The sequence below is a fragment of the Embiotoca jacksoni genome, unplaced genomic scaffold (genome assembly GCF_022577435.1).
Source record: "Embiotoca jacksoni isolate LCO1_2020_lvr unplaced genomic scaffold, fEmbJac1.0.p SCAF_33, whole genome shotgun sequence".
NCBI classification, from domain to species: Eukaryota; Metazoa; Chordata; class Actinopteri; family Embiotocidae; genus Embiotoca; species Embiotoca jacksoni.
In genome coordinates, this window is record NW_027185385.1 from 470,343 (window position 1) to 494,437 (window position 24,095).

The 24,095-nt window shown below is 29.2% G+C and overlaps 1 protein-coding gene across 1 annotated transcript in view; it reads right to left on the minus strand.

Annotated features, from left to right (window-relative positions):
• LOC138207640 (single-minded homolog 2-like) overlaps positions 1-1,191 on the minus strand; it is a 34,439-nt gene extending 33,248 nt beyond the window's left edge. Inside the window, exon 1 of the mRNA XM_069165016.1 lies at positions 1,017-1,191. Within this exon, the coding sequence (XP_069021117.1) occupies positions 1,017-1,191 (175 nt within the window). The remainder of the gene's footprint in view (positions 1-1,016) is intronic.
• Positions 1,192-24,095: the final 22,904 nt, after the last annotated feature.

Genomic DNA, 24,095 nt, shown 5'->3' on the forward strand with positions numbered 1-24,095 from the left:
ATTATTATTAGTGGGCATTTTGCAGTAACATAAAATCAGACGACCAGAGAAGACTTTCCTTGAGGTTCATCCCTTTTTTTAAATCTTATTTGAATCAGATGTTAATATTTGTTTTGAACTGGTAAAAATAGTCAAACTTTCTAACAATAATAAAAGTTGTTACATGTGACTTTATTAAATCATTAATGTAATCATTTCTACTATGAACTGAGATATTTGGTAGAGTTTTTTTTGTTAAATGTACGCAGTGACGTGTCATTTGTTAAGAAATAATGTAATAAATTACGATTAATTATGTGTTTACCATTAATAAAAGCCATTATTTAGAGCTTAAACCCAAATAAATGATAGCTCATTATAGGCCCGTGCAGACGGTGTCCTCCGGGATATTTACACACTTTTCCCGTTTCTTCTATAGATAGATAGATAGATAGATAGATAGATAGATAGATAGATAGATAGATAGATAGATAGATAGATAGATAGATAGATAGATAGATAGATAGATAATAGATAGATAGATAGATAGATAGATAGATAGATAGATAGATAGATAGATAGATAGATAATAGATAGATAGATAGATAGATAGATAGATAGATAGATAGATAGATAATAGATAGATAGATAGATAATAGATAGATAGATAGATAGATAGATAGATAGATAGATAGATAATAGATAGATAGATAGATAGATAGATAGATAGATAGATAGATAGACAAAGATAACAGGATTTTATATAACCTTTATACAGTCTGTTTCCTGAAGTTATATTAAAACGTGTTTAATGTTTCAGTTCTGTTGATTAGTTTTAATAAATCTGTGACTCTATGTGTTCATTACTAATATGTCTTTTAGACTCCAGAGGTTAAATATGAAAAATGAATGTCTGCAGCTGGTTTATTCTTCCAGATGTTCCTCTGAGTGATATTTACATGTCCTACATGTCCTACATGTCCACCGGCTCCAGCAGCCTCGGGGCCGCCGGGCGCTGCGGTGCTGCGAGCTCGTACCGTCGGGGAAGACTGCCCTCATCTTGAGGTAGCTGCTGGTCAGACGGATGATGGAGGCCTTGTCCAGCTGGGAGGTGATGGCCGCCGGCAGAGGCAGTAGCTTGGCCAGCTCGTAAAACTCTCCGTTTTCTTTCTCTCTGCGCGTCTTCGCCGCGTTCTTGGATTTCTCCTTCATTTCCGGGAGTTTCACACCGAAAACTTCTGCAGAAAAAGTAAATCTCTCAAAAAGTCAGGCGACAAATGTTCTCTCTCTCTGCAGCATCCTGCGTCCACTCGAGGATGGAACTGGAAACAAGGAGCAGTTGTCAGAGTTGTCCCAACACCGACGCGCTCCACGGACACCGCGGTCCGGTCCGCCCTTCACCGGTCCACCAGAGTCCGGAACCAAAGTTAGAAACCCGGGCTGAACGCCACGTCCACTGCACGGTGTTTCCACGATGCTGTCAGTTATCCGCCCATCTATCCGTCCACCTATCTGTCTACCTGTCTGTCCACCTATCTGTCCACCTGTCCACACGTTCAGGTCCTCGTGGCTCCGCTGGACATCCAGAACCTCCCGAGAAGGAAAAATTCAGCAGTCAGAAGTTGAAGTGATCACCGAGGAGAGACTGAGAGACTGAGACCAGTCAGACCAGTGTGTGTGTGTGTGTGTGTGTGTGTGTGTGTGTGTGTGTGTGTGTGTGTGTGTGGGTGTGTGGGTGTGTGTGTGTGTGAAGGCACTTAAAGCTTCAATACAAAAAGATCTAGAAAAATATTTCCTTCATAAAAACAGGGAAACTATTAAATTTAATTTAATGTTTAACCAGCTGCAACATGATATTTTACTTTGTTATTATTTAGATTTCTTATTTTGTTATTATTATTATTATTATCATTATTTGAATTTTGTAATTTTATTTTTAGTTGTTATATTTAGTGACGGAGAGCAGTGAGGCTCCATGGAGGCCTGCAAATACTTACATGTATTTATACATGTATATATGTAACATACATGTTTATATTACATTACATTTCATTTATCTGACTCTTTTATCCAAAGCGACTTACAATAAGTTCATTTCAACCATGAGGGTTCAAAACCAGAACAACAAGAATCAAGAAAATATAATTTCTTCCAGAAAGACAAACTACAAAGTTCTATCAGTAAGTTCTATTTTAAGATACTAAAGTTCTACTGTTCAAGATAAAGGAGGAGGAGAGGAGGAGGAGGAGGAGGAGGAGGAGGAGTGTTTTTAGTTTGTGGTGGAAGATGTTCAGAGTTTCTGCTGTTCTGATGTCGTTGGGGAGCTCATTCTACCATTTAGGAGCCAGGACAGCAAACAGTCGTGATTATATGTAACATACATGTATATATGTGATATACATCGTTGGCCCTTGCAAGGCCCAACCAAGATGTTTCTAAAGTGCAGAGACGAAGGTGATGAAAGCCCATCAAGGGTTGAACCTTTGAAAGCCATTTCGATGCTGAAATCTGTGAAGAACCTGAACAGTGTCGACTGAGCCAGGTCCAATTTCTCACCAGCAAATTCAGCATAGTGCAGCTGTATTTTTACGGACATGTCAGTTCGGTTAGTAACCAACTGTGGCCACATGAGGGAAGTAAAATCCTGTTCTGTATGATGTCAAAAAAAAAAATCTAATTTAGCACCGTATTTAAAGAGTTAATGATTATTCACAACACTCAAACTTTACGAACATGATTATAAAACATTTTAGTAAACATTAGTATTATCAGTTATTTTGATGCTAATTCAGAGCTATAAATACACAATGTATAAATTAAAATCATTTTCATCTCTTAAAGCTTCTGTAAAGTAGAAATGAAAATGAGTTTTAAGTTCATCACACCACAGAAGTATGGGTTGTTAACTACCCATCCAAATTTGAATGAAAAAAAACACTGACAAGTTTGTTAAATTAGGGTTTGAAATTGTGAGAAAATCAGCAATCTTCTCTGTTGAGACTGGGGGGGGGGGGGGGGGGGGGGCGTGTCGCCTGAAGGAGCTGAAGCTCCGACCACTGGCTGGAAGGTGCAACCTCTCCCAAAGTACCTGTGACCCGGAAACAATGGACGGTATGGATAACCATTTAACAGGACTGTCCAGCTTGACCTGTTTGAGCCACCAGAACCAGAATCAAGTTCTTAGCAGGACGACCTGAAAACCAACATCATTCTTATTAGTCTGCAACAGATGGGAATTATTTGCTCTCATTTAATGAAGATAGTAAAAACAGTACTGACGAGCACAAAGTAGCTAAATCAAGATAGGATATCTAAGGATTTAAAAAAGTCACGCTATAGCATGTGGTCTATAATATGTTAAAAAAGTCACACTGTAGCATGTCGTCTATAATATGATAAAAAAGTCACGCTATAGCATGTCGTCTATAATATGTTAAAAAAGTCACACTGTAGCATGTCGTCTAAAATATGATAAAAAAGTCACACTATAGCATGTCGTCTAAAATATGATAAAAAAGTCACACTATAGCATGTCGTCTATAATATGATAAAAAAAAGTCATACTATAGCATGTCGTCTATAATATGATAAAAAAGTCACGCTATAGCATGTCGTCTAAAATATAATAAAAAAAAGTCATACTATAGCATGTCGTCTAAAATATGATAAAAAAAAAGTCACACTATAGCATGTCGTCTATAATATGATTAAAAAAAGAAGTCATACTATAGCATGTCGTCTATAATATGTTAAAAAAGTCACACTATAGCATGTCGTCTATAATATGATAAAAAAGTCACACTATAACATGTCGTCTATAATATGATTAAAAAAAGAAGTCATACTATAGCATGTCGTCTATAATATGTTAAAAAAGTCACACTATAGCATGTCGTCTATAATATGATAAAAAAAGTCACACTATAACATGTCGTCTATAATATGATTAAAAAAAGAAGTCATACTATAGCATGTCGTCTATAATATGTTAAAAAAGTCACACTATAGCATGTCGTCTATAATATGATAAAAAAAAAGTCACGCAATAGCATGTCGTCTATAATATGATAAAAAAAGTCACACTATAACATGTCGTCTATAATATGATTAAAAAAAGAAGTCATACTATAGCATGTCGTCTATAATATGTTAAAAAAGTCACACTATAGCATGTCGTCTATAATATGATAAAAAAAGTCACACTATAACATGTCGTCTATAATATGATTAAAAAAAGAAGTCATACTATAGCATGTCGTCTATAATATGTTAAAAAAGTCACACTATAGCATGTCGTCTATAATATGATAAAAAAAAGTCACACTATAACATGTCGTCTAAAATATGATTAAAAAGTCATACTATAGCATGTCGTCTATAATATGATAAAAAAGTCACACTAGAGCATGTCGTCTATAATATGATAAAAAAAAGTCACACTATAACATGTCGTCTAAAATATGATTAAAAAGTCATACTATAGCATGTCGTCTATGATATGATAAAAAAGTCACACTATAGCATGTCGTCTATAATATGATAAAAAAAAGTCATACTATAGCATGTCGTCTATAATATGATAAAAAAGTCACGCTATAGCATGTCGTCTATAATATGATAAAAAAGTCACACTATAGCATGTCATCTAAAATATGATAAAAAAAAAGTCACACTTTAACATGTCGTCTATAATATGATAAAAAAGTCACGCTATAGCATGTCGTCTAAAATATAATAAAAAAAAGTCATACTATAGCATGTCGTCTAAAATATGATAAAAAAAAGTCACACTATAGCATGTCGTCTATAATATGATAAAAAAAAGTCACGCAATAGCATGTCTATAATATGATAAAAAAAGTCACACTATAACATGTCGTCTATAATATGATTAAAAAAAGAAGTCATACTATAGCATGTCGTCTATAATATGTTAAAAAAGTCACACTATAGCATGTCGTCTATAATATGATAAAAAAAAGTCACACTATAACATGTCGTCTAAAATATGATTAAAAAGTCATACTATAGCATGTCGTCTATAATATGATAAAAAAGTCACACTAGAGCATGTCGTCTATAATATGATAAAAAAAAGTCACACTATAACATGTCGTCTAAAATATGATTAAAAAGTCATACTATAGCATGTCGTCTATAATATGATAAAAAAGTCACACTATAGCATGTCGTCTATAATATGATAAAAAAAGTCACACTATAACATGTCGTCTATAATATGATAAAAAACAAGTCACGCAATAGCATGTCGTCTATAATATGATAAAAAAAGTCACACTATAACATGTCGTCTATAATATGATTAAAAAAAGAAGTCATACTATAGCATGTCGTCTATAATATGTTAAAAAAGTCACACTATAGCATGTCGTCTATAATATGATAAAAAAAGTCACACTATAACATGTCGTCTATAATATGATTAAAAAAAGAAGTCATACTATAGCATGTCGTCTATAATATGTTAAAAAAAGTCACACTATAGCATGTCGTCTATAATATGATAAAAAAAAGTCACACTATAGCATGTCGTCTATAATATGATAAAAAAAGTCACACTATAGCATGTCGTCTATAATATGATAAAAAAAAGTCACACTATAACATGTCGTCTATAATATGATAAAAAAGTCACGCTATAGCATGTCGTCTATAATATGTTAAAAAAGTCACACTATAGCATGTCGTCTAAAATATGATTAAAAAGTCACACTATAGCATGTCGTCTATAATATGATTAAAAAAAGAAGTCATACTATAGCATGTCGTCTATAATATGATAAAAAAGTCACACTAGAGCATGTCGTCTATAATATGATAAAAAAAAGTCACACTATAACATGTCGTCTAAAATATGATTAAAAAGTCATACTATAGCATGTCGTCTATAATATGATAAAAAAGTCACACTATAGCATGTCGTCTATAATATGATAAAAAAGTCACAATATAGCATGTCGTCTAAAATATGATTAAAAAGTCACACTATAGCATGTCGTCTACAATATAATAAAAAAGTCATACTATAGCATGTCGTCTAAAATATGATAAAAAAGTCACGCTATAGCATGTCGTCTATAATATGATAAAAAAGTCACGCTATAGCATGTCGTCTATAATATGTTAAAAAAGTCACACTGTAGCATGTCGTCTAAAATATGATAAAAAAGTCACACTATAGCATGTCGTCTACAATATAATAAAAAAGTCACACTATAGCATGTCGTCTAAAATATGATAAAAAAGTCACACTATAGCATGTCGTCTATAATATGATAAAAAAGTCATACTATAGCATGTCGTCTATAATATGATAAAAAAGTCACGCTATAGCATGTCGTCTATAATATGTTAAAAAAGTCACACTATAGCATGTCGTCTAAAATATGATTAAAAAGTCACACTATAGCATGTCGTCTATAATATGATTAAAAAAAGAAGTCATACTATAGCATGTCGTCTATAATATGTTAAAAAAGTCACACTATAGCATGTCGTCTATAATATGATAAAAAAAAGTCACACTATAACATGTCGTCTAAAATATGATTAAAAAGTCATACTATAGCATGTCGTCTATAATATGATAAAAAAGTCACACTAGAGCATGTCGTCTATAATATGATAAAAAAAAGTCACACTATAACATGTCGTCTAAAATATGATTAAAAAGTCATACTATAGCATGTCGTCTATAATATGATAAAAAAGTCACACTATAGCATGTCGTCTATAATATGATAAAAAAAGTCACACTATAACATGTCGTCTATAATATGATAAAAAAAAGTCACACTATAACATGTCGTCTATAATATGTTAAAAAAGTCACACTATAGCATGTCGTCTAAAATATGATTAAAAAAAGAAGTCATACTATAGCATGTCGTCTATAATATGTTAAAAAAGTCACACTATAGCATGTCGTCTATAATATGATAAAAAAAAGTCACACTATAACATGTCGTCTAAAATATGATTAAAAAGTCATACTATAGCATGTCGTCTATAATATGATAAAAAAGTCACACTAGAGCATGTCGTCTATAATATGATAAAAAAAAGTCACACTATAACATGTCGTCTAAAATATGATTAAAAAGTCATACTATAGCATGTCGTCTATAATATGATAAAAAAGTCACACTATAGCATGTCGTCTATAATATGATAAAAAAAGTCACACTATAACATGTCGTCTATAATATGATAAAAAAAAGTCACGCAATAGCATGTCGTCTATAATATGATAAAAAAAGTCACACTATAACATGTCGTCTATAATATGATTAAAAAAAGAAGTCATACTATAGCATGTCGTCTATAATATGTTAAAAAAGTCACACTATAGCATGTCGTCTATAATATGATAAAAAAAGTCACACTATAACATGTCGTCTATAATATGATTAAAAAAAGAAGTCATACTATAGCATGTCGTCTATAATATGTTAAAAAAAGTCACACTATAGCATGTCGTCTATAATATGATAAAAAAAAGTCACACTATAGCATGTCGTCTATAATATGATAAAAAAAGTCACACTATAGCATGTCGTCTATAATATGATAAAAAAAAGTCACACTATAACATGTCGTCTAAAATATGATTAAAAAGTCATACTATAGCATGTCGTCTATAATATGATAAAAAAGTCACACTAGAGCATGTCGTCTATAATATGATAAAAAAAAGTCACACTATAACATGTCGTCTAAAATATGATTAAAAAGTCATACTATAGCATGTCGTCTATAATATGATAAAAAAGTCACACTATAGCATGTCGTCTATAATATGATAAAAAAGTCACAATATAGCATGTCGTCTAAAATATGATTAAAAAGTCACACTATAGCATGTCGTCTACAATATAATAAAAAAGTCATACTATAGCATGTCGTCTAAAATATGATAAAAAAGTCACGCTATAGCATGTCGTCTATAATATGATAAAAAAGTCACGCTATAGCATGTCGTCTATAATATGTTAAAAAAGTCACACTGTAGCATGTCGTCTAAAATATGATAAAAAAGTCACACTATAGCATGTCGTCTACAATATAATAAAAAAGTCACACTATAGCATGTCGTCTAAAATATGATAAAAAAGTCACACTATAGCATGTCGTCTATAATATGATAAAAAAGTCATACTATAGCATGTCGTCTATAATATGATAAAAAAGTCACGCTATAGCATGTCGTCTATAATATGTTAAAAAAGTCACACTATAGCATGTCGTCTAAAATATGATTAAAAAGTCACACTATAGCATGTCGTCTATAATATGATTAAAAAAAGAAGTCATACTATAGCATGTCGTCTATAATATGTTAAAAAAGTCACACTATAGCATGTCGTCTATAATATGATAAAAAAAAGTCACACTATAACATGTCGTCTAAAATATGATTAAAAAGTCATACTATAGCATGTCGTCTATAATATGATAAAAAAGTCACACTAGAGCATGTCGTCTATAATATGATAAAAAAAAGTCACACTATAACATGTCGTCTAAAATATGATTAAAAAGTCATACTATAGCATGTCGTCTATAATATGATAAAAAAGTCACACTATAGCATGTCGTCTATAATATGATAAAAAAAGTCACACTATAACATGTCGTCTATAATATGATAAAAAAAAGTCACACTATAACATGTCGTCTATAATATGTTAAAAAAGTCACACTATAGCATGTCGTCTAAAATATGATTAAAAAAAGAAGTCATACTATAGCATGTCGTCTATAATATGTTAAAAAAGTCACACTATAGCATGTCGTCTATAATATGATAAAAAAAAGTCACACTATAACATGTCGTCTAAAATATGATTAAAAAGTCATACTATAGCATGTCGTCTATAATATGATAAAAAAGTCACACTAGAGCATGTCGTCTATAATATGATAAAAAAAAGTCACACTATAACATGTCGTCTAAAATATGATTAAAAAGTCATACTATAGCATGTCGTCTATAATATGATAAAAAAGTCACACTATAGCATGTCGTCTATAATATGATAAAAAAAGTCACACTATAACATGTCGTCTATAATATGATAAAAAAAAGTCACGCAATAGCATGTCGTCTATAATATGATAAAAAAAGTCACACTATAACATGTCGTCTATAATATGATTAAAAAAAGAAGTCATACTATAGCATGTCGTCTATAATATGTTAAAAAAGTCACACTATAGCATGTCGTCTATAATATGATAAAAAAAGTCACACTATAACATGTCGTCTATAATATGATTAAAAAAAGAAGTCATACTATAGCATGTCGTCTATAATATGTTAAAAAAAGTCACACTATAGCATGTCGTCTATAATATGATAAAAAAAAGTCACACTATAGCATGTCGTCTATAATATGATAAAAAAAGTCACACTATAGCATGTCGTCTATAATATGATAAAAAAAAGTCACACTATAACATGTCGTCTAAAATATGATTAAAAAGTCATACTATAGCATGTCGTCTATAATATGATAAAAAAGTCACACTAGAGCATGTCGTCTATAATATGATAAAAAAAAGTCACACTATAACATGTCGTCTAAAATATGATTAAAAAGTCATACTATAGCATGTCGTCTATAATATGATAAAAAAGTCACACTATAGCATGTCGTCTATAATATGATAAAAAAGTCACAATATAGCATGTCGTCTAAAATATGATTAAAAAGTCACACTATAGCATGTCGTCTACAATATAATAAAAAAGTCATACTATAGCATGTCGTCTAAAATATGATAAAAAAGTCACGCTATAGCATGTCGTCTATAATATGATAAAAAAGTCACGCTATAGCATGTCGTCTATAATATGTTAAAAAAGTCACACTGTAGCATGTCGTCTAAAATATGATAAAAAAGTCACACTATAGCATGTCGTCTACAATATAATAAAAAAGTCACACTATAGCATGTCGTCTAAAATATGATAAAAAAGTCACACTATAGCATGTCGTCTATAATATGATAAAAAAGTCATACTATAGCATGTCGTCTATAATATGATAAAAAAGTCACGCTATAGCATGTCGTCTATAATATGTTAAAAAAGTCACACTATAGCATGTCGTCTAAAATATGATTAAAAAGTCACACTATAGCATGTCGTCTATAATATGATTAAAAAAAGAAGTCATACTATAGCATGTCGTCTATAATATGTTAAAAAAGTCACACTATAGCATGTCGTCTATAATATGATAAAAAAAAGTCACACTATAACATGTCGTCTAAAATATGATTAAAAAGTCATACTATAGCATGTCGTCTATAATATGATAAAAAAGTCACACTAGAGCATGTCGTCTATAATATGATAAAAAAAAGTCACACTATAACATGTCGTCTAAAATATGATTAAAAAGTCATACTATAGCATGTCGTCTATAATATGATAAAAAAGTCACACTATAGCATGTCGTCTATAATATGATAAAAAAAGTCACACTATAACATGTCGTCTATAATATGATAAAAAAAAAGTCACACTATAACATGTCGTCTATAATATGTTAAAAAAGTCACACTATAGCATGTCGTCTAAAATATGATTAAAAAAAGAAGTCATACTATAGCATGTCGTCTATAATATGTTAAAAAAGTCACACTATAGCATGTCGTCTAAAATATGATTAAAAAGTCACACTATAGCATGTCGTCTATAATATGATTAAAAAAAGAAGTCATACTATAGCATGTCGTCTATAATATGTTAAAAAAGTCACACTATAGCATGTCGTCTATAATATGATAAAAAAAAGTCACACTATAACATGTCGTCTAAAATATGATTAAAAAGTCATACTATAGCATGTCGTCTATAATATGATAAAAAAGTCACACTAGAGCATGTCGTCTATAATATGATAAAAAAAAGTCACACTATAACATGTCGTCTAAAATATGATTAAAAAGTCATACTATAGCATGTCGTCTATAATATGATAAAAAAGTCACACTATAGCATGTCGTCTATAATATGATAAAAAAAGTCACACTATAACATGTCGTCTATAATATGATAAAAAAAAGTCACGCAATAGCATGTCGTCTATAATATGATAAAAAAAGTCAGACTATAACATGTCGTCTATAATATGATTAAAAAAAGAAGTCATACTATAGCATGTCGTCTATAATATGTTAAAAAAGTCACACTATAGCATGTCGTCTATAATATGATTAAAAAAAGAAGTCATACTATAGCATGTCGTCTATAATATGATAAAAAAGTCACACTATAGCATGTCGTCTATAATATGATAAAAAAGTCACACTATAGCATGTCGTCTATAATATGATAAAAAAGTCATACTATAGCATGTCGTCTAAAATATGATAAAAAAAAAGTCATACTATAGCATGTCGTCTATAATATGTTTAAAAAAAAGTCACACTATAGCATGTCGTCTATAATATGATAAACAAAAGTCACACTATAGCATGTCATCTATAATATGTTAAAAAAGTCACACTAGAGCATGTCGTCTATAATATGATAAAAAAGTCACACTATAGCATGTCGTCTATAATATGATAAAAAAGTCACACTATAGCATGTCGTCTATAATATGATAAAAAAGTCACACTATAGCATGTCGTCTATAATATGATAAAAAAGTCACACTATAGCATGTCGTCTATAATATGATAAAAAAGTCACACTATAACATGTCGTCTATAATATGATAAAAAAGTCACACTATAACATGTCGTCTATAATATGATAAAAAAGTCACACTATAGCATGTCGTCTATAATATGATAAAAAAGTCACACTATAGCATGTCGTCTAAAATATGATAAAAAAGTCATACTATAGCATGTCGTCTATAATATGATAAAAAAGTCACACTATAGCATGTCGTCTATAATATGATAAAAAAGTCACACTATAACATGTCGTCTATAATATGATAAAAAAGTCACACTATAGCATGTCGTCTAAAATATGATAAAAAAGTCACACTATAGCATGTCGTCTAAAATATGATAAAAAAGTCGTACTATAGCATGTCGTCTATAATATGATAAAAAAGTCACACTATAGCATGTCGTCTATAATATGATAAAAAAGTCACACTATAGCATGTCGTCTATAATATAATAAAAAAGTCATACTATAGCATGTCGTCTATAATATGATAAAAAAGTCACACTATAGCATGTCGTCTATAATATGATAAAAAAAGTCACACTATAACATGTCGTCTATAATATGATAAAAAAAAGTCACGCAATAGCATGTCGTCTATAATATGATAAAAAAAGTCACACTATAACATGTCGTCTATAATATGATTAAAAAAAGAAGTCATACTATAGCATGTCGTCTATAATATGTTAAAAAAGTCACACTATAGCATGTCGTCTATAATATGATAAAAAAAGTCACACTATAACATGTCGTCTATAATATGATTAAAAAAAAGAAGTCATACTATAGCATGTCGTCTATAATATGTTAAAAAAGTCACACTATAGCATGTCGTCTATAATATGATAAAAAAAGTCACACTATAACATGTCGTCTATAATATGATTAAAAAAAGAAGTCATACTATAGCATGTCGTCTATAATATGTTAAAAAAGTCACACTATAGCATGTCGTCTATAATATGATAAAAAAGTCACACTATAGCATGTCGTCTATAATATGATAAAAAAAGTCACGCTATAGCATGTCGTCTATAATATGATAAAAAAGTCATACTATAGCATGTCGTCTATAATATGATAAAAAAGTCATACTATAGCATGTCGTCTAAAATATGATAAAAAAAAGTCACACTATAGCATGTCGTCTATAATATGATAAAAAAGTCACGCTATAGCATGTCGTCTATAATATGATAAAAAAGTCACACTATAGCATGTCGTCTATAATATGATAAAAAAGTCACACTATAGCATGTCGTCTATAATATGATAAAAAAGTCATACTATAGCATGTCGTCTAAAATATGATAAAAAAAAGTCATACTATAGCATGTCGTCTATAATATGTTAAAAAAAAGTCACACTATAGCATGTCGTCTATAATATGATAAAAAAGTCACACTATAGCATGTCGTCTATAATATGATAAAAAAGTCACACTATAGCATGTCGTCTATAATATGATAAAAAAGTCACACTATAGCATGTCGTCTATAATATGATAAAAAAGTCACACTATAACATGTCGTCTATAATATGATAAAAAAGTCACACTATAGCATGTCGTCTATAATATGATAAAAAAGTCACACTATAGCATGTCGTCTAAAATATGATAAAAAAGTCATACTATAGCATGTCGTCTATAATATGATAAAAAAGTCACACTATAGCATGTCGTCTATAATATGATAAAAAAGTCACACTATAACATGTCGTCTATAATATGATAAAAAAGTCACACTATAGCATGTCGTCTAAAATATGATAAAAAAGTCATACTATAGCATGTCGTCTAAAATATGATAAAAAAGTCGTACTATAGCATGTCGTCTATAATATGATAAAAAAGTCACACTATAGCATGTCGTCTATAATATGATAAAAAAGTCACACTATAGCATGTCGTCTATAATATGATAAAAAAGTCATACTATAGCATGTCGTCTAAAATATGATAAAAAAAAGTCATACTATAGCATGTCGTCTATAATATGTTAAAAAAAAGTCACACTATAGCATGTCGTCTATAATATGATAAAAAAGTCACACTATAGCATGTCGTCTATAATATGATAAAAAAGTCACACTATAGCATGTCGTCTATAATATGATAAAAAAGTCACACTATAGCATGTCGTCTATAATATGATAAAAAAGTCACACTATAACATGTCGTCTATAATATGATAAAAAAGTCACACTATAACATGTCGTCTATAATATGATAAAAAAGTCACACTATAGCATGTCGTCTATAATATGATAAAAAAGTCACACTATAGCATGTCGTCTAAAATATGATAAAAAAGTCATACTATAGCATGTCGTCTATAATATGATAAAAAAGTCACACTATAGCATGTCATCTATAATATGATAAAAAAGTCACACTATAACATGTCGTCTATAATATGATAAAAAAGTCACACTATAGCATGTCGTCTAAAATATGATAAAAAAGTCATACTATAGCATGTCGTCTAAAATATGATAAAAAAGTCGTACTATAGCATGTCGTCTATAATATAATAAAAAAGTCATACTATAGCATGTCGTCTATAATATGATAAAAAAGTCACACTATAGCATGTCGTCTATAATATAATAAAAAAGTCATACTATAGCATGTCGTCTATAATATGATAAAAAAAAGTCACGCAATAGCATGTCGTCTATAATATGATAAAAAAAGTCACACTATAACATGTCGTCTATAATATGATTAAAAAAAGAAGTCATACTATAGCATGTCGTCTATAATATGTTAAAAAAGTCACACTATAGCATGTCGTCTATAATATGATAAAAAAAGTCACACTATAACATGTCGTCTATAATATGATTAAAAAAAGAAGTCATACTATAGCATGTCGTCTATAATATGTTAAAAAAGTCACACTATAGCATGTCGTCTATAATATGATAAAAAAAAGTCACACTATAACATGTCGTCTAAAATATGATTAAAAAGTCATACTATAGCATGTCGTCTAAAATATGATAAAAAAAAAGTCACACTATAGCATGTCGTCTATAATATGATAAAAAAAGTCACGCTATAGCATGTCGTCTATAATATGATAAAGAAGTCATACTATAGCATGTCGTCTATAATATGATAAAAAAGTCATACTATAGCATGTCGTCTAAAATATGATAAAAAAAAAGTCACACTATAGCATGTCGTCTATAATATGATAAAAAAGTCACGCTATAGCATGTCGTCTATAATATGATAAAAAAGTCACACTATAGCATGTCGTCTATAATATGATAAAAAAGTCACACTATAGCATGTCGTCTATAATATGATAAAAAAGTCATACTATAGCATGTCGTCTAAAATATGATAAAAAAAAGTCATACTATAGCATGTCGTCTATAATATGTTAAAAAAAAGTCACACTATAGCATGTCGTCTATAATATGATAAACAAAAGTCACACTATAGCATGTCATCTATAATATGTTAAAAAAGTCACACTATAGCATGTCGTCTATAATATGATAAAAAAGTCACACTATAGCATGTCGTCTATAATATGATAAAAAAGTCACACTATAGCATGTCGTCTATAATATGATAAAAAAGTCACACTATAACATGTCGTCTATAATATGATAAAAAAGTCACACTATAGCATGTCGTCTAAAATATGATAAAAAAGTCATACTATAGCATGTCGTCTAAAATATGATAAAAAAAAGTCACGCAATAGCATGTCGTCTATAATATGATAAAAAAAGTCACACTATAACATGTCGTCTATAATATGATTAAAAAAAGAAGTCATACTATAGCATGTCGTCTATAATATGTTAAAAAAGTCACACTGTACCATGTCGTCTATAATATGATAAAAAAAAGTCACACTATAACATGTCGTCTATAATATGATTAAAAAAAGAAGTCATACTATAGCATGTCGTCTATAATATGTTAAAAAAGTCACACTATAGCATGTCGTCTATAATATGATAAAAAAAAGTCACACTATAACATGTCGTCTAAAATATGATTAAAAAGTCATACTATAGCATGTCGTCTATAATATGATAAAAAAGTCACACTAGAGCATGTCGTCTATAATATGATAAAAAAAAGTCACACTATAACATGTCGTCTAAAATATGATTAAAAAGTCATACTATAGCATGTCGTCTATAATATGATAAAAAAGTCACACTATAGCATGTCGTCTATAATATGATAAAAAAGTCACACTATAGCATGTCGTCTAAAATATCATTAAAAAGTCACACTATAGCATGTCGTCTACAATATAATAAAAAAGTCATACTATAGCATGTCGTCTAAAATATGATAAAAAAGTCACGCTATAGCATGTCGTCTATAATATGATAAAAAAGTCACGCTATAGCATGTCGTCTATAATATGTTAAAAAAGTCACACTATAGCATGTCGTCTAAAATATGATAAAAAAGTCACACTATAGCATGTCGTCAACAATATAATAAAAAAGTCACACTATAGCATGTCGTCTAAAATATGATAAAAAAGTCACACTATAGCATGTCGTCTATAATATGATAAAAAAGTCATACTATAGCATGTCGTCTATAATATGATAAAAAAGTCACACTATAGCATGTCGTCTATAATATGATAAAAAAGTCACACTATAGCATGTCGTCTATAATATGTTAAAAAAGTCACACTATAGCATGTCGTCTAAAATATGATTAAAAAGTCACACTATAGCATGTCGTCTACAATATAATAAAAAAGTCAGACCATAGCATGTCGTCTATAATATGATAAAAAAAGTCATACTATAGCATGTTGTCTATAATATGTTAAAAAAAGTCACACTATAGCATGTAGTCTATAATATGATAAAAAAGTCACACTATAGCATGTCGTCTATAATATGATAAAAAAGTCATACTATAGCATGTCGTCTAAAATATGATAAAAAAAAAAGTCACACTATAGCATGTCGTCTATAATATGATAAAAAAGTCATACTATAGCATGTCGTCTAAAATATGATAAAAAAAAAGTCACACTATAGCATGTCGTCTATAATATGATAAAAAAGTCACGCTATAGCATGTCGTCTATAATATGATAAAAAAGTCATACTATAGCATGTCGTCTATAATATGATAAAAAAGTCATACTATAGCATGTCGTCTAAAATATGATAAAAAAAAGTCACACTATAGCATGTCGTCTATAATATGATAAAAAAGTCACGCTATAGCATGTCGTCTATAATATGATAAAAAAGTCACACTATAGCATGTCGTCTATAATATGATAAAAAAGTCATACTATAGCATGTCGTCTATAATATGTTAAAAAAGTCACACTATAGCATGTCGTCTATAATATGATAAAAAAAAGTCACACTATAACATGTCGTCTAAAATATGATTAAAAAGTCATACTATAGCATGTCGTCTAAAATATGATAAAAAAAAAGTCACACTATAGCATGTCGTCTATAATATGATAAAAAAAGTCACGCTATAGCATGTCGTCTATAATATGATAAAGAAGTCATACTATAGCATGTCGTCTATAATATGATAAAAAAGTCATACTATAGCATGTCGTCTAAAATATGATAAAAAAAAAGTCACACTATAGCATGTCGTCTATAATATGATAAAAAAGTCACGCTATAGCATGTCGTCTATAATATGATAAAAAAGTCACACTATAGCATGTCGTCTATAATATGATAAAAAAGTCACACTATAGCATGTCGTCTATAATATGATAAAAAAGTCATACTATAGCATGTCGTCTAAAATATGATAAAAAAAAGTCATACTATAGCATGTCGTCTATAATATGTTAAAAAAAAGTCACACTATAGCATGTCGTCTATAATATGATAAACAAAAGTCACACTATAGCATGTCATCTATAATATGTTAAAAAAGTCACACTATAGCATGTCGTCTATAATATGATAAAAAAGTCACACTATAGCATGTCGTCTATAATATGATAAAAAAGTCACACTATAGCATGTCGTCTATAATATGATAAAAAAGTCACACTATAACATGTCGTCTATAATATGATAAAAAAGTCACACTATAGCATGTCGTCTAAAATATGATAAAAAAGTCATACTATAGCATGTCGTCTAAAATATGATAAAAAAAAGTCACGCAATAGCATGTCGTCTATAATATGATAAAAAAAGTCACACTATAACATGTCGTCTATAATATGATTAAAAAAAGAAGTCATACTATAGCATGTCGTCTATAATATGTTAAAAAAGTCACACTGTACCATGTCGTCTATAATATGATAAAAAAAAGTCACACTATAACATGTCGTCTATAATATGATTAAAAAAAGAAGTCATACTATAGCATGTCGTCTATAATATGTTAAAAAAGTCACACTATAGCATGTCGTCTATAATATGATAAAAAAAAGTCACACTATAACATGTCGTCTAAAATATGATTAAAAAGTCATACTATAGCATGTCGTCTATAATATGATAAAAAAGTCACACTAGAGCATGTCGTCTATAATATGATAAAAAAAAGTCACACTATAACATGTCGTCTAAAATATGATTAAAAAGTCATACTATAGCATGTCGTCTATAATATGATAAAAAAGTCACACTATAGCATGTCGTCTATAATATGATAAAAAAGTCACACTATAGCATGTCGTCTAAAATATCATTAAAAAGTCACACTATAGCATGTCGTCTACAATATAATAAAAAAGTCATACTATAGCATGTCGTCTAAAATATGATAAAAAAGTCACGCTATAGCATGTCGTCTATAATATGATAAAAAAGTCACGCTATAGCATGTCGTCTATAATATGTTAAAAAAGTCACACTATAGCATGTCGTCTAAAATATGATAAAAAAGTCACACTATAGCATGTCGTCAACAATATAATAAAAAAGTCACACTATAGCATGTCGTCTAAAATATGATAAAAAAGTCACACTATAGCATGTCGTCTATAATATGATAAAAAAGTCATACTATAGCATGTCGTCTATAATATGATAAAAAAGTCACACTATAGCATGTCGTCTATAATATGATAAAAAAGTCACACTATAGCATGTCGTCTATAATATGTTAAAAAAGTCACACTATAGCATGTCGTCTAAAATATGATTAAAAAGTCACACTATAGCATGTCGTCTACAATATAATAAAAAAGTCAGACCATAGCATGTCGTCTATAATATGATAAAAAAAGTCATACTATAGCATGTTGTCTATAATATGTTAAAAAAAGTCACACTATAGCATGTAGTCTATAATATGATAAAAAAGTCACACTATAGCATGTCGTCTATAATATGATAAAAAAGTCATACTATAGCATGTCGTCTAAAATATGATAAAAAAAAAAGTCACACTATAGCATGTCGTCTATAATATGATAAAAAAGTCATACTATAGCATGTCGTCTAAAATATGATAAAAAAAAAGTCACACTATAGCATGTCGTCTATAATATGATAAAAAAGTCACGCTATAGCATGTCGTCTATAATATGATAAAAAAGTCATACTATAGCATGTCGTCTATAATATGATAAAAAAGTCATACTATAGCATGTCGTCTAAAATATGATAAAAAAAAGTCACACTATAGCATGTCGTCTATAATATGATAAAAAAGTCACGCTATAGCATGTCGTCTATAATATGATAAAAAAGTCACACTATAGCATGTCGTCTATAATATGATAAAAAAGTCACACTATAGCATGTCGTCTATAATATGATAAAAAAGTCATACTATAGCATGTCGTCTAAAATATGATAAAAAAAAGTCATACTATAGCATGTCGTCTATAATATGTTAAAAAAGTCACACTATAGCATGTCGTCTATAATATGATAAACAAAAGTCACACTATAGCATGTCATCTATAATATGTTAAAAAAGTCACACTAGAGCATGTCGTCTATAATATGATAAAAAAGTCACACTATAGCATGTCGTCTATAATATGATAAAAAAGTCACACTATAGCATGTCGTCTATAATATGATAAAAAAGTCACACTATAACATGTCGTCTATAATATGATAAAAAAGTCACACTATAACATGTCGTCTATAATATGATAAAAAAGTCACACTATAGCATGTCGTCTATAATATGATAAAAAAGTCACACTATAGCATGTCGTCTAAAATATGATAAAAAAGTCATACTATAGCATGTCGTCTATAATATGATAAAAAAGTCACACTATAGCATGTCGTCTATAATATGATAAAAAAGTCACACTATAACATGTCGTCTATAATATGATAAAAAAGTCACACTATAGCATGTAGTCTATAATATGATAAAAAAGTCACACTATAGCATGTCGTCTAAAATATGATAAAAAAGTCACACTATAGCATGTCGTCTATAATATGATAAAAAAGTCACACTATAGCATGTCGTCTATAATATGATAAAAAAGTCACACTATAGCATGTCGTCTATAATATGATAAAAAAGTCACACTATAGCATGTCGTCTAAAATATGATAAAAAAGTCATACTATAGCATGTCGTCTAAAATATGATAAAAAAGTCATACTATAGCATGTCGTCTATAATATGATAAAAAAGTCACACTATAGCATGTCGTCTATAATATGATAAAAAAGTCACACTATAGCATGTCGTCTATAATATAATAAAAAAGTCATACTATAGCATGTCGTCTAAAATATGATAAAAAGTCACACTAGAGCATGTCGTCTATAATATGATAAAAAAGTCACACTATAGCATGTCGTCTATAATATGATAAAAAAGTCACACTATAACATGTCGTCTAAAATATGATAAAAAAGTCACACTATAGCATGTCGTCTATAATATGATAAAAAAGTCACACTATAGCATGTCGTCTATAATATGATAAAAAAGTCACACTATAGCATGTCGTCTATAATATAATAAAAAAGTCAGACTATAACATGTCGTCTATAATATGATAAAAAAGTCACACTATAGCATGTCGTCTATAATATAATAAAAAAGTCACACTATAGCATGTCATCTATAATATGATAAAAAAGTCACACTATAGCATGTCGTCTATAATATAATAAAAAAGTCACACTATAGCATGTAGTCTATAATATGATAAAAAAGTCACACTATAGCATGTCGTCTATAATATGATAAAAAAGTCATACTATAGCATGTCGTCTAAAATATGATAAAAAAAAGTCACACTATAGCATGTCGTCTATAATATGATAAAAAAGTCACACTATAACATGTCGTCTATAATATGATAAAAAAGTCACACTATAGCATGTCGTCTATAATATGATAAAAAAGTCACACTATAGCATGTCGTCTAAAATATGATAAAAAAGTCATACTATAGCATGTCGTCTATAATATGATAAAAAAGTCACACTATAGCATGTCGTCTATAATATGATAAAAAAGTCACACTATAACATGTCGTCTATAATATGATAAAAAAGTCACACTATAGCATGTAGTCTATAATATGATAAAAAAGTCACACTATAGCATGTCGTCTAAAATATGATAAAAAAGTCACACTATAGCATGTCGTCTATAATATGATAAAAAAGTCACACTATAGCATGTCGTCTATAATATGATAAAAAAGTCACACTATAGCATGTCGTCTATAATATGATAAAAAAGTCACACTATAGCATGTCGTCTAAAATATGATAAAAAAGTCATACTATAGCATGTCGTCTAAAATATGATAAAAAAGTCATACTATAGCATGTCGTCTATAATATGATAAAAAAGTCACACTATAGCATGTCGTCTATAATATGATAAAAAAGTCACACTATAGCATGTCGTCTATAATATAATAAAAAAGTCATACTATAGCATGTCGTCTAAAATATGATAAAAAGTCACACTAGAGCATGTCGTCTATAATATGATAAAAAAGTCACACTATAGCATGTCGTCTATAATATGATAAAAAAGTCACACTATAACATGTCGTCTAAAATATGATAAAAAAGTCACACTATAGCATGTCGTCTATAATATGATAAAAAAGTCACACTATAGCATGTCGTCTATAATATGATAAAAAAGTCACACTATAGCATGTCGTCTAAAATATAATAAAAAAGTCAGACTATAACATGTCGTCTATAATATGATAAAAAAGTCACACTATAGCATGTCGTCTATAATATAATAAAAAAGTCACACTATAGCATGTCGTCTATAATATGATAAAAAAGTCACACTATAGCATGTCGTCTATAATATAATAAAAAAGTCACACTATAGCATGTAGTCTATAATATGATAAAAAAGTCACACTATAGCATGTCGTCTATAATATGATAAAAAAGTCATACTATAGCATGTCGTCTAAAATATGATAAAAAAAAAGTCACACTATAGCATGTCGTCTATAATATGATAAAAAAGTCACGCTATAGCATGTCGTCTATAATATGATAAAAAAGTCATACTATAGCATGTCGTCTATAATATGATAAAAAAGTCATACTATAGCATGTCGTCTAAAATATGATAAAAAAAAGTCACACTATAGCATGTCGTCTATAATATGATAAAAAAGTCATGCTATAGCATGTCGTCTATAATATGATAAAAAAGTCACACTATAGCATGTCGTCTATAATATGTTAAAAAAAAGTCACACTATAGCATGTCGTCTATAATATGATAAACAAAAGTCACACTATAGCATGTCATCTATAATATGTTAAAAAAGTCACACTAGAGCATGTCGTCTATAATATGATAAAAAAGTCACACTATAGCATGTCGTCTATAATATGATAAAAAAGTCACACTATAGCATGTCGTCTATAATATGATAAAAAAGTCACACTATAGCATGTCGTCTATAATATGATAAAAAAGTCACACTATAGCATGTCGTCTATAATATGATAAAAAAGTCACACTATAACATGTCGTCTATAATATGATAAAAAAGTCACACTATAACATGTCGTCTATAATATGATAAAAAAGTCACACTATAGCATGTCGTCTATAATATGATAAAAAAGTCACACTATAGCATGTCGTCTAAAATATGATAAAAAAGTCATACTATAGCATGTCGTCTATAATATGATAAAAAAGTCACACTATAGCATGTCGTCTATAATATGATAAAAAAGTCACACTATAACATGTCGTCTATAATATGATAAAAAAGTCACACTATAGCATGTCGTCTAAAATATGATAAAAAAGTCATACTATAGCATGTCGTCTATAATATGATAAAAAAGTCACACTATAGCATGTCGTCTATAATATGATAAAAAAAGTCACACTATAACATGTCGTCTATAATATGATAAAAAAAAGTCACGCAATAGCATGTCGTCTATAATATGATAAAAAAAGTCACACTATAACATGTCGTCTATAATATGATTAAAAAAAGAAGTCATACTATAGCATGTCGTCTATAATATGTTAAAAAAGTCACACTATAGCATGTCGTCTATAATATGATAAAAAAAGTCACACTATAACATGTCGTCTATAATATGATTAAAAAAAAGAAGTCATACTATAGCATGTCGTCTATAATATGTTAAAAAAGTCACACTATAGCATGTCGTCTATAATATGATAAAAAAAGTCACACTATAACATGTCGTCTATAATATGATTAAAAAAAGAAGTCATACTATAGCATGTCGTCTATAATATGTTAAAAAAGTCACACTATAGCATGTCGTCTATAATATGATAAAAAAGTCACACTATAGCATGTCGTCTATAATATGATAAAAAAAGTCACGCTATAGCATGTCGTCTATAATATGATAAAAAAGTCATACTATAGCATGTCGTCTATAATATGATAAAAAAGTCATACTATAGCATGTCGTCTAAAATATGATAAAAAAAAGTCACACTATAGCATGTCGTCTATAATATGATAAAAAAGTCACGCTATAGCATGTCGTCTATAATATGATAAAAAAGTCACACTATAGCATGTCGTCTATAATATGATAAAAAAGTCACACTATAGCATGTCGTCTATAATATGATAAAAAAGTCATACTATAGCATGTCGTCTAAAATATGATAAAAAAAAGTCATACTATAGCATGTCGTCTATAATATGTTAAAAAAAAGTCACACTATAGCATGTCGTCTATAATATGATAAAAAAGTCACACTATAGCATGTCGTCTATAATATGATAAAAAAGTCACACTATAGCATGTCGTCTATAATATGATAAAAAAGTCACACTATAGCATGTCGTCTATAATATGATAAAAAAGTCACACTATAACATGTCGTCTATAATATGATAAAAAAGTCACACTATAGCATGTCGTCTATAATATGATAAAAAAGTCACACTATAGCATG